At 40.8% G+C, this 13703-nt stretch overlaps 1 protein-coding gene and 1 long non-coding RNA gene across 2 annotated transcripts; both read left to right on the forward strand.

Moving 5' to 3' along the window:
- Positions 1-5807: 5807 nt before the first annotated feature.
- On the forward strand, positions 5808-8126 carry LOC106534844 (uncharacterized). Its single transcript, XR_001312392.1, has 4 exons — positions 5808-6030; positions 6154-6193; positions 7183-7240; positions 7370-8126. It is a non-coding gene; the product is annotated as an uncharacterized LOC106534844 (long non-coding RNA).
- Positions 8127-9110: 984 nt separating this feature from the next.
- atf4b (activating transcription factor 4b) lies at positions 9111-11706 on the forward strand. The gene is made up of 3 exons (XM_014031614.1): positions 9111-9271; positions 9906-10364; positions 10448-11706. Exons 2-3 carry the CDS (start codon positions 10010-10012, stop codon positions 11428-11430), a joined length of 1338 nt encoding a protein of 445 aa, XP_013887068.1. The 5' UTR covers positions 9111-9271; positions 9906-10009; the 3' UTR covers positions 11431-11706.
- The last annotated feature ends 1997 nt before the right edge of the window (positions 11707-13703 follow it).

The following is a 13703-nucleotide window of genomic DNA, read 5'->3' on the forward strand; positions in this document are numbered from 1 at the left end:
TGTGTGTGTGTGTGTGTGTGTGTGTGTGTGTGTGTGTGTTTAGTTTGAACTTCAGCTGTTTTACATCATGGAGTCTGTGATTTTTCTGTTGGGGATTGAATCAAAAACTGGTTCAGCAGGCCTGACTGGTGTTTCATCAATGGAGTATTTTTTTTCACGTGTTGTTTTAATTTTATGGCTATTGATTGAAAGATACAAAAACTCCATAATTCTCAAAAAACAACTTTAATTTAGTGTCTAATTAAACCAAACCTTTTTACTTTGGCCTTTTATGTTTCTACACACCAGCCGTTACAGTGAGCTTCATAAAAACATGAAAAACTTCTCTGAACTAAGCTAATAATTTTATATTGTGAACACATTTTGTCACCAGGTCAAACTGTTTTGTGTCTTCATAAAACAGAAAAATACAAGTTGTATGAACTGTTCACCCCGCAGAGTTATTTTGTGTTAGACTAAGAACATTTCTCAAACTGCTTGCAGAATTTCCTGACAATTACAGGAGTAACTGCTGCACGTTATGAAACCAGAACCACTGTAACAGACAATTCTTCTAAGTATTGAAACCAACACTTTCAGTCGAGACTCTCATCACACTACACTGTCCTGTGTGTTTTAAAGGTTTTCCTGATGTTACACATCTGATTCAGATTGAATCATCTCTTAAAGGCCTGTTAATCTCTCATTCATTCAAATCAGGTGTGTTGGAGCAGAGAAACCTGTAAAACATGCAGGAAAAGTGACACCTCTGTCACACACACACACACACACACACACACACACACACACACACANAACCCTGACTATGTACTCTAAAATTAACTTCACAGAAACTTACCTGAGCCTAAAATGAACCTAAACCTTGGTCCTAAACCTAACCCCACACCTGGAACACCGTGGGGACCCGTGGGGACCTGAAAATGGTCCCCACGATTCACTTCAGTCCCCACCTGGCTGCTTTTTTTTTGTAAAAAATACCCCACGTTGTAGGAAAAACCCGTCCCCCCCCCCACACACACACACACACACACAAAAAGCAAAAAAATATTCAAAATGTATAACAAATGACTAGTTTAACATACATATCAATACAGTGATTAATTACAGGTCATTAAAGTTGATAAATGTTTAAAATCTATAATTAACCATTTCAGTTTATAAAAAAGTTGCTCCAACAAAACTGTTCAGTTTCTTAAATTGACTTCTGTTCCCTTTTTATGAAAATTAATGGTAAAGAGTTAATTGCACTTTTTTCATTGATCTGTAAGTAAAGTTGCAATTAAGAAAATTTGTTTATGCCCGAGAAATTTGAAAATGTCCTGCATGGACTTTGGAGTTTTAAGATTTTCCATGTTATGAATAATAGTGAAGCTATTAACCCACCCCATCTGATCCAGCCCTTCATGAGTTTTTAGCGTCAAGTTAGTCAGATGTTTTCACTGCAGCAGGAAAAATGTGTTTTAGTGTTGAAATAAATGGATTTTATGATCGTATGACATATATAATCAGAAACACTTAATGTTTAATTAAACTGGAATAATTCCAAATAACTACAAAACAAAAATATCATCCTAAACCAAACAGTAATGTTACCATCAGTTACAACAAATGTGGGGGATTGCGCCCTCTGTCCCAGTTAAGACTGTAYCTGTTCCTTGCATAAGAAGAGGTGGTATGATTTTCCTCTGATGCAGTTTTATATTTGATGGCCAATAAGTTCTGTGTTAGTCTCATCTGATCACAGCACCTTTTACATGTGCAAGGAGTTTCCAATATGCCTTTTGATGATATTCAATTCATAAATTGTGTTTTTCCTGCCACTCCTCCATGAATACTTTTGCAACCAATTATTTGAACGAAAAAACAAGAAAAAAAAACTGCATGTGGCAGCATTTTTTTCTGAGCACGCCAATCAACAGTACTGATAAACTATAATATAAAATAACAACGTTACACAGACAATATATTTGTTTTTTGTTTTTTTTCTGGACAAGGAGGGCTCACGTGGAGCTGCAGTTCCTCCTCGACTCTATAGTAACTCATTGTTTGAAATGTCACCAGTAATAAAACACTTTAAGAATCATTTTCATGAACTTAGTTATTAGTGTGAAGAACAGATTATGTTGAGGGAAAAGAAAACTCTGCCGAATCTCCAAGTAAGGCCAACTAGAACAAATAAATGGATCAAAGTTTGCTTTGTTTTTTATATGGAAGCACTAGAGCATGCTTCAAAGGATCAGAAACAGTTCCGGCTATGAACTTACAGTAAATCAGATAAAATGCATGAAAATATCACATACGCACTGATGTCTGAAGATACAGTAAGAGTGCACATAACACGTAAGATATTCTTAGCAAAGGTTTTTAAGTGATGAAAGGAAGTGAGAACAAGAACTATCTTTTGGACTGTGTCCAACGTTTTCAGTTCCTTTAATAGTGAAAGTTAAATTATTTCATTATTTAAACCCCAAATCCACCAAATGTCCCAAGGAAAAGTATCAGGATGATGCCACCCATTAGCAGTCCAGAGGAAATTCAGGAACCGATCTGCGGGGACCCAGATATATTATTGGTAATAGCACATTTAATGTACGTGTTTGGTGCTTGTCTTAGAATGACATTTTATCAAGTTTTTGAAGAAGTTATCTTTGAATCCTGGAAGAACAGTCACAGTTTTATCTATCTTTGTCAGGATTCAATGAGAAAGAGGCCAGTCACAGGCTAAAATCAAACCCTCTCAAGGATTAGATCAAAACCGAAGCCTCAAATCTACAACAGCACCAACCCGACTTACGCCGATCCAACAAACCCAACCTACAACAGCAACAAGACAGATAAAACTTACCCAACTGATACAACCTACAACAATCCAATAATCAATACAACCAACAGTACAAACATGATCAACAAACTCCATTACACCAAGACAAGAATCTCAACCAACATTAAGAGGACCAGCACAAGCTACAAAGCCAAAACAACTAATAAAACCTACAACACTTGTGCAACCAACCAATACAATCAACGCAACCAGCTCAACCAACCTAACCAACTCCATCCAACACAATCAACCCAACCAGCAGCACTACGATGATCGACACTAACAGGCCTTCAGACAAACTAGGCGACACCAATCAATGCAACAAGCTGAATGTGTTTGTTTCTAAAGTTATCTTACAAATATCAGTTTATGTCCACCAACTTTTGATGTAACATTATTTGACCAGAGTAACCCAAGTAAGGAGAAGTGTTATGACCACACCAGGCTTCAGCCTGCTCATCTTCATCCTCTGCCTCCTACAAATTGACACTCAACCACAGAAATCAGTGAGGAAAATTATTACTCAAGTTCAATTTCTGACCTAATGGCCAAGGTAGGTATTATCTTAGATATAGTTTTTTTTTGTTTGTTTAAAGATTACAACCCAATTCCAATGAAGTTAGGACATTGTGTTAAACATACACTCACCGGCCACTTRACACCTGTCCAACTGCTCGTTAACACTTAATTTCTAATCAGCCAATCACATGGCGGCAACTCAGTGCATTTAGGCATGTAGACATGGTCAAGACAATCTCCTGCAGTTCAAACRGAGCATCAGTATGGGGAAGAAAGGTGATTTGAGTGCCTTTGAACGTGGCATGGTTGTTGGTGCCAGAAGGMCTGGTCTGAGTATTTCAGAAACTGCTGATCTACTGGGATTTTCACGCACAACCATCTCTAGGGTTTACAGAGAATGGTCCGAAAAAGAAAAAAACATCCAGTGAGCGGCAGTCCTGTGAACGGAAATGCCTTGTTGATGCCAGAGYTCAGAGGAGAATGGGCAGACTGGTTCGAGCTGATAGAAAGGTAACAGTGACTCAAATAAACACCCGTTACAACCGAGGTAGGCAGAAGAGCATCTCTGAACACACAGTACGTCGAACTTTGAGGCAGATGGGGTTCAGCAGCAGAAGACCACACCGGGTGCCACTCCTTTCAGCTAAGAACAGGAAACTGAGGCTACAATTTGCACAAGCTCATCGAAATTGGACAAGAGAAGATTGGAAAAACGTTGCCTGGTCTGATGAGTCTCGATTTCTGCTGCYACATTCGGATGGTAGGGTCAGAATTTGGCGTCAACAACATGAAAGCATGGATCCATCCTGCCTTGTATCAACGGTTCAGGCTGGTGGTGGTGGTGTCATGMTGTGGGGAATCTTTTCTTGGCACTCTTTGGGCCCCTTGGTACCAATTGAGCATCGTTGCAACGCCACAGCCTACCTGAGTATTGTTGCTGACCATGTCCATCCCTTTATGACCACAATGTACCCAACATCTGATGGCTACTTTCAGCAGGATAATGTGCCATGTCATAAAGCTGGAATCATCTCAGACTGGTTTCTTGAACATGACAATGAGTTCACTGAACTCAAATGGCCTCCACAGTCACCAGATCTCAATCCAATAGAGCATCTTTGGGATGTGGTGGAARGGGAGATTCGCATCATGGATGTGCAGCCGACAAATCTGCGGCAACTGTGTGATGCCATCATGTCAATWTGGACCAAAATCTCTGAGGAATGCTTCCAGCACCTTGTTGAATCTATGCCACGAAGAATTGAGGCAGTTCTGAAGGAAGGGAAAAGGGGGTCCAACCCATTACTAGCGTGGTGTACCTAATAAAGTGGCCGATGAGTGTAAATAATAACAAAATACATTAATTTTAAAATCCTTTTCAACCTATATTCAATTTCACACTACAAAGACAAGATACTTAATGTTCACATAGATAAACAGAAGCTTCAACATTTAGTGTCCTCAGTTCCCAAAAGCTTATTCCTAAAAGGAAAGACGATGTAACACAGTGGAAAACATGGCCCTGTCCCAGCCTTTTTGGAACATGTTGCAGGCATCAAATTCAAAATAAGTGAATATTTGCAAAAACAAACAAACAAACAAACAAACAAACAAACAAACAAACAAACAAACACACAGACAAACAAACAAAAACAAAAAGGTTTATCGGAACATTAAATATCTTTGTAGTGTATTCAATTGAATTTAGGTTGAAAAGGATTTGCAAACCATGGTATTCTGATTTTATTTGTTTTGCACAAAGTCCCAATTTCATTGGAATTGGGGTTGCAGGTAGTTTGATAATAAAACTGTGATAATGACATATTCATTAAGTCTTCATAATTACGGCATTTTTCCCCTATTTTCCCACCTTCAGCCTCCTGCTACTAGTATTAAAAAGAAACATCTACCTCCTTTTCCTCGTCCTCGACCAGGTTCTACCTCCTCTCTTTAATGTGACAGACAGATACCTGCAGCTGGACAAATATCAGGGTAAAGCTACGTGCATTTTACCACATTTACTAACACAAAGTGGTTACTAGAGTCTCAGTTATTTCACTGAAAAAGAGTCAAAGTAACTTCTCTCTTGAATCCATAAGACCGACTCATCAAACAAGGACAGACCAGCAGCTAATGTCAAACGTTCTCCAGCATGGATCCAGTTTTATATGTTATTGAACCACAACATCTTGATGAAAGGGTTTTTAATTTTCAGAACCCGAACAGGACAAGCAGACCTGCAGTTCCACCTTGGACCTATCACAGAACTTCTATGGTTGACGTGTCATACACTCAGGTAGGACTCTCACTGCAGGGCTGATCTCTAACAAGAAACCAAACCGAATGTGCTGCGATAACACTATATGTAATAATTTAATTTTATCAAGAAATGATGATGCATTGTCAGTGCAACTGATAATAAAAATACTTCCTTTTTTATTACAGAGRGTACCATCAACACCCTCAGTCAACCAACATGACCTTCCTTATGCTGACTCCAGGAGTACGTATACAACTACAGAAAAATGTCTTGATGCATTACATGGTAACAAACTACACACTGTACGCACAGGCGTGAGCACTAAAATAACAATCATCARATCGTTTATTTAAAACATTTTAGGGAAAGTCAAGGCTTTGTCCTGAACAAGACCACAAGGACACATTCGATATATCAACTGTCCTCAGAGGTAAGGACTTTTAAACACTAACTTGTGTTTTTAAATTCACCTTCTGAATTAACTGAAAAATCTATTGTTTTTTATTTGATGTTCTCTRTTTTTTTTGTTAAAATATAATCTGTTTTCCTCCAGGACATCACGGAGCTGAAACAGTGGTTGAAAAGAGTGTGCAGTAAGTACAGAGACACAACAAACTGAGGCAACAATGACGTCGCTTGTTTACATCCGTAATACATAAAACTATACAAAAATATATTGTTACATAGAGTGTTCTAATGTGGATCGGATGGAAAATAAAACTACTTTCACAAAACAACCTTTTGAAACAGGTGTGAGTTAAACATATCATGCTTTTACATCCTTTTTCACATTTAAATCACTCAGTTGGGGTCTATATAAAGTGCAACTGTAATGCTTTGGTCTAAATTCCTCCTTCTTGTAACTCCACAAGCCCCTCCTCCACCTCTGTTCTGAGGTATGAGAGCAACTCATTTTGGTCTCACTCCCAGTGATCATTGTTCATAGTTAGAAAGCAGAGATACACTTATCTAGAGGTGCAAAACCTTTTTATTTACAAATTGATTAAAAAAATGTCAACAACAAAAGATGTGTTCATCCAMCCTTACATATTGGAGCCAGAGTCTGACCCAGAGGAGAATGAAGGCAACAAACCTGTAGAACCGCACTCGCAAAATTAGACAGCTGGAAGTCTATGACATTGTTTAGCAGTAAATACTGCGACGTTATTGTTCAAAATACTTAATAAGGAATAGATGAATCTGAACAGATTGGAAAATATGACAGACAGAAAATCAACATATCTACGCAGCACTGGYAAAAACTAAATTCAAATTTTCTGCACTCCTAAAGACTCCAAATACACACAAAAATGTTTTTAAGGGCTAAAAAAGTGGATTTTGCATGATACGTCCCCTTTAATAAGGGGTCATGGCATCATTGGGGTTTTAAAGTCAACTAGCTATTGTTGTGCTTCTAACAAATTAATGACACAACTCCAGTGACTGATACAAGCATGAATGATCTTGTAGATGTGTGTTAGCATGTAGCTCTCCCTGTTAACGCTACTGCACACCTCCTTTGGTTTCAAGATGCTGACTTAATTTATGACTATCCTAATCCATCCTTCTGTGGTAATTTTAGATGACTCTTATGTCCTGGCTCCAGCTCAGTACGGCATCTGCATAGAAGAAGAAATCAGGTAATGAAATCTATATCACATACCTGTCTTAGCAAATTGGTAATGTCCTTTTGGTAGCTTTGTTTTATGTTGTTAGTGGAACAAAATACGGTGGTTAGGATTTGATGTTGTCTCTTTGTTCTTGTGCAGGTCATTTAATCAGCGAGCCATGCACGTGAGAAAGGCCCAGCGTCTTCACAACCTCCTCATGATGAAAGGCAAAGAAGGCCTGCAGAGCGGCATCAAAGAGTTTAGATCCATATGTGACAAACTGGACAGAGTAGACTAACAAAACCATGGGGATTGCCGGGGACACCACAGGGGCAGTGGGAGGAGTGGCCGCAGTGGTCGGCATTGCCTTGGCTCCCGTGACCATGGGCACCTGGCTGATCGCCACAGCCATTGGCGCTGGTTTCGCTGCATCCGCTGGAGGTTTTGGCGCTCACGTTGCTAAAGTCAACAAGAAGATTGTGAACTAGCAAACAATGGAGAAGCTGGTGAATAAGTCAGACGCTTGTGATCTCAAATGTTGTCTGCATTTCGTACTCTGCGCCATGAACGAGCTGCAAAGGCACAACGTCGACAGGCTGCAGAGGGCAGGAGCTCGTCCTGAAGCTCTGAGGATTGCAGAGTTGTCCCAGGTTGTGTTCAGYAACCACGTGGACAACGATAGAGAGATGTCTCTTACCCATGCAGGTGGGGTGACATGTGGATGCCTGCCTAAAGCTTTCACCAGTGAATTTGATCAGTATTTCACACAGAAGAATGGCATTTTGGCAGAAGCTGAAGAAGTCGAACAAGAGCAGATTTTCAAGTAGAGTGTCTACTCTGATCAAAAATCTGCAAGAGAAACTAGATTATTTGAATCAAATGTGGGAAATTTTAAGCTGAATAAAGAATTAGTTTTGTTTAAGTCTGTGTGTGGGTTGTGGACATGTTTTTCCTACATCGTTGGGACCATTTTCCAGAAAAAGCTGCCTCGTGAGGACCAAACATACATCTGAATGCAAATTGCAGGTGGTGGGGTCAGGTTTAAAATCAAGGTGTGAAATGAGTTTAGGTTAGTTTTAGAGTCAGGTAGGTGTGAGGTTAATATTAGAGTAAATAGTCAGGGTTAGGCTATAAAATTTCCAAAATATGAATGGAAGTCAATCCACGGTTCCCACGGAGATATAAAAATCAGATGTGTGTGTGTGAAAGGGGGAAAACCTTCAGCAATGACCTCAGAGAAGCACCTGTTGCTGCCCATCGATCTGGGAAGGATTAATGGTCATTTCCATAGTTTTTGTGTCCATTATTGTCAAATGAGACAATCAGAAGTGGAGAGTTTTAATAAAATGTATCCACTTGTTTATGAAATATTTGRTAACCGACATATAAACACACAGGAAACATGATGTGCACTTTTTCATGGGGCATCAGTAAAGCTGAATGTTTGAGGCAGGTTGGATGCTGTCTGTGGAGTACATTAATGCAGTGTGACGGGTTGTAACTTTATTATCACCCACTGTGTGTGTTTATGTTTGWATTTCTGTTAGCAAAATATCTCATGACCAACTGAAAGAAAGGMTCAGAAATTATTAATCAGATATGAATCTGTAACTGATGTGAAATGTGAACGAGTCATTGTCACATTAAGAATCTAAATATTTATTATATTCTTCTTTTGGCTGTTTCTTTTCCACTTTCACCTTGAAGCTGTCTGCCACCTCATGTCCTGCTGTCCTATTTCTTCTCCCTCCAAAGAGGCAAAAAAAAAAGTGTGTGTGTGGTGGAGCCAATCGTAGTCCCACAGTCTTGGTGAGAGGCGTAGTGATATTGCAGCACAGCGGAAGGATATTACCCTCTCTTTCCGCTCCGGTTCTTTATCACCGCCTATCCTTACCGCTCCGCCATTTTCTCCTCTGAGGAAGAACAACAAGATACATCGTAGTTGGACATAGCTCGTATTTGCCGAAATGGCAGTGTGAACGTGTGCCGCGACCCAGCAGCAGCCAACAAAACAGTGCATCCAGCCAGTGCACTGAGTCACTTCTACATCAACAAAATGTCGTAAGTACAATTTTGATCATTTTACTCACCGACGACGGGCTCTTCCGGTTACAGAGGCCGGCCTGTCGAGTGACTGTAGCTGTGTTAAAATCTCCAAATATGTGGTCAATAGTATTACCACATTAGCATAAATGTTTCGAATAATACTATTGAAGTCGTTTTAAAGAATTTTTTGACTTTTTTTAAAAATAAATAATCAGTCCTTAGAGTAACAAATGTTTGTTTAATAGTTTTTGGCTCGATAGTTCTGCCACATTTCTTGTTAATTTCTACACCTTCTTAGTTGAGTTTATTTTCCAAGTGGCTGTCAAGTGCCAACGTGGCAAGGAAATGTTTCTTTGTGTCAAAATGGCGGCTTTCTGTGGGTGGATGTAGAAGAAAACAGTAGCAGCAGCATGGCAGTGAAGGATGACCCTGTTAAAGCGGACTCACGTCAGAGTCACAGGACCAGTTCTAGACAGAAACACGTGATGTAAGCAGAGTGTAGTCCAGCCACCAGGGGGCAGTGTTGTKAATGAGACAATTTGAACTTACACTTGTATACGTTTGAAGGTCTTTAAAAGTACACGTGCATATTAGCATTTATTTTACAATGTTTTCACCAACAATGTTTTTTTTTTTGTTGTTGTTTCAGGTCCTACATAAAATCCTTCAGCACTGCTGCATTTGACAGCATAGACGAGTTCGTTGCTCCCCAAGAATTGTCTCACGCCCCGTTTGTGACCAACAACAGCCACTATGACCATGATGATGACAAGCTCACAGTTTGGCCTGGAAGACATGGAGGCCCTTCTCTGGCCTTCCTCTCTCATGGCTGACGCCATGGACTCCCCGTTTGCTCACCCCGATGAAGGTGTACAGCAGAAAGGAGGCGAAAGCTCAACGCGGGGGCCCACTTCTCCCGCCTCACCCCTCGCCTCCTCGTCGCCGTCTTTGTCCGCGTCTCCTCCTCCTTTCTACTCTCCTCCTCCCTCGCCGCTGGCTGTTCCCTCTCAAGGGGACAAAACTGGGACTGAATCTGACCTTCTTTCCTCTTGGTTGGACCACCCACATCTGCTGAGGTGCAGCCAGGCCCCGATGGGTGACAGCAAAGGTAGTGACTGTGTTTTAGCAACATTAGTTTGTCTAGTTAAATCATTAAAGCTTGATCGTCCTGTTTTTTTTTCTGTCTTTCAGATGATGTTTTTGGTGATTTTGATTGGATGGGTGAGAATGTGGATCTGAGCGACTTTGATCTAGACTCTCTGATTGGCTYCAGTCCTGCTGAAGAGGCCCCCAGCTCTCCAGAAGACCTCCTTGATTCCCTGGATTGTTCCATGGAGCTGGACTCCTTCCAGCTGCCGCCATTCCCAGCTCCTGCTCTCTCGAGCTCTTCCTCTGCTCCCTCTCTGAATGTTTCCCCTCCATCCCTCCCCCCTGCCTCTTCAGATCCCTCTGCTGTTACAGTAGACGAGCCTGAATTTRATATTGGTGGGCAAGAAGTTCCCTCCTCTCCACTCTGTGTCCCAGATGCACAGGAGGAGCTTGAGATCAAATCAGAACCTGCTTCTCCTGATCCCCCTCCTGCAGTCATTGATTCTCCCTCCTCCCCAGCCTTCACTCTGGATCTAGGCAGCGAGGTGGATATCTCTGAGTGTGAGGTGAAGCCTGTAGTAGCCTCTGTGGTCCCTCAGGTCCCAAGGATCGTCCTCTCCCTTTCCCCAACCCGCATTGTCCTTGTGCTGGCTCCAAAGCTCGAAGCCACCAGCATACCTGGGGTGATTCAATGTTCCCCGCCAACCTACACGGCGCAGAAGTCCACCAGAAGCAGACCGTACCCTGAGCCGAAACAAAAACCCGGTCCATCTTCTCCTGCGGCCGCCGTCAATGAAGTCCAGTCCCTTCGAGCTGCAGGTGGAGCCGAGAGGGCGGCTTTAAAAGCCCCCAAAGACAAGAAACAAAAGAAGATGGAGCAAAATAAGACGGCTGCCACGCGCTACAGGCAGAAGAAGAAAGTCGAGCAGGATACGCTCCTCGAGGAGTACGCACGGCTGGAGAGGAAGAACGTGGAGCTGACGGAGAAGGCGGAGTCTATGGCCAGGGAGATCGAGTACCTTAAAGAGCTGATGGAGGAAGTCCGCCAGACCAAGCTCAAAAAAGGTCTCAGTGCTGACCCCTAATGGTCAGGGAAGCTGATGGTGTGTGTGTGTGTCAGGAAGTGTGATTTTATTTCTTAAATGTGTCAGTACAGCATGTTTTAAAACTACAGTCTAACTCTACATGTATCTAACACTGGTATTAAACTTTGTTGTGTATTAATAGTTGCATCCAAATGAGTATTTTTCCATTCATAGTATGTAACCTGATGACATGTTATTTAAATCTTAAACGTTTTTAAAGCTTGTGTGTAATCTAGTCTCAATAGAARGAGTCTAATAAAGGGTCCTAAACTTAAATTTGTGTGGTTTCTTGCTGCTGGAACTGGTAAACAGTAAATATTTAAACATTGTCTTCATTGGCATGTTTTTTATAAATGCCTTTTTAAGAATTGATATTTTAAATTCACATAATTTACTTACCTGAGCTGGTTGCAATAAACTTTACAGTAAATTCAAACAAATACAGTTGGAAGTGAGTCTAAAGATGGTTCAGAAGAATTCACTACAATTTTCTTATCCTGGTTCGCTCTTGACATCTTGATAGTACATATTCATGCTGGATTGTACGGCAGACTGCTGCTGACCTCTGCACACTATCTGAGCAACATTACCCACAGAAATGCTTACATTCATCTTACAACRGGAGCCTCAGTGGGCTCGCTGTAATTGGCCTGGGCTTCTGTCCAGGAAGCTTAGAAGGCGATCTATAGTTCAGTGGAGGGAGGCCAAAACTAAAATGGTGCATAGGAAATAAGCAAATCATTTTCTCCAGAGCAAGAAAAAAACTTGGTCATGAGGATGCTGCCTGTGTAAGTGGCCTCATTGTAAAATGGTATGAAAAACCCGAAATGACTAAAGGTGAAAGGAATGTCCCACTTCTATTAAATACACTATTCTATATAATTACCCTTTGTTGTATTTAGCCTGCTGCCATCTGGTGGCACCATTTGACCACCTACTCCCATTTAAATACAGTATTTAGGGGTGCCAATGCTTAGTAGTCACTATTTAACTTTCACTGCAGCTTTGGTCAAATCTACACTCTATACAAAAATACATCAACGTGTGCAGCTTGAAGTGCTCTGAGTTGTAGCAGTACATCGTAAAACATCAAAGAAATTAAAAAAATACTGCAAAACATTTCCATGTATATTTTTTTCAGTTAGTTTATTCATTTCTTCAAAAACAAGAACAAATTCAACATACAACAAAAATACAAATCATAAATTAAATGAAAGGTAACAGAAGAAGATAAAATCTTATTTCTGACATCATTAGCTCAGATTTACCTCACAGTAAAGAACATTCAGAATGTTGGACATTTTCCCACATCATACGTTCCACCGTCTGGTGCGCTCCTTGCTCTTCATGATGTTTAAATCTTGTAAAAGCTAAACAGGTGTGAATACTTTCTCGAGGCTCTGTAAACTCCACATTCTTTTTAGGCCCAATAGAAGAAAGTTCATGTTCGTGAACAGTGGCAGAGCCAATTTATACAGTGGTGGCCAGACTGGGACCATTTTTGTTCCTACATGACAATTTTCTGAAGATCTAATTGTGTTTATTGGTCGTTCTCTCCTTTACTAACACAGACAGTGATCATGTAGAAGTACATCATGAGAATTGTATATTTGAGCATCCATCCATCCATCCATCCATCCATCCATCCATCCATCCATCCATCCATCCATCCATCCATCCATCCATCCATCCATCCATCCATCCATCCATCCATNTCCATCCATCCATCCATCCATCCATCCATCCATCCATCCATCCATCCATCCATCCATCCATCCATCCATCCATCCATCCATCCATCCATCCAGTTTTACCTGCTTCTTCCTTTACAGGTTGCGGGGGTCACTGGTGCCCATGTCCAACAGTCACTGTGAGAGGGGTGGGGTACACCCTGGACAGGTCCATCACAGGGACACATGAAGCTATGTCCAAAACACAGGTCTTGATGCTCAATTTTGATTTTTTGCTCAAATCCGTTTTTTTTTTTTTTTTGCTTTGACATTCACGTTAAACTTTTGATGCAACCTCCATCAGACTCCAGTGTAAACTCTCCACAGAAGCAAAATCAACTACAGTATCCATCCAGCAACTTCACTATCAATACAGACTGACAATGATGGTGTCACATATTTATGTGGATTTTCAGTCATGCAGGACATGGAAAATAAATCTAAAAAAACAAAGCAACTAGACATTCAGCTGTAGCGAGGTTGGTAACAATATTATCAATACTTGAATCGATCGGCTCACCCACCCCTCACTGATGTAAAAGT

Source organism: Austrofundulus limnaeus, unplaced genomic scaffold, assembly GCF_001266775.1.
Source record: "Austrofundulus limnaeus strain Quisiro unplaced genomic scaffold, Austrofundulus_limnaeus-1.0 Scaffold1282, whole genome shotgun sequence".
NCBI lineage: Eukaryota > Metazoa > Chordata > Actinopteri > Cyprinodontiformes > Rivulidae > Austrofundulus > Austrofundulus limnaeus.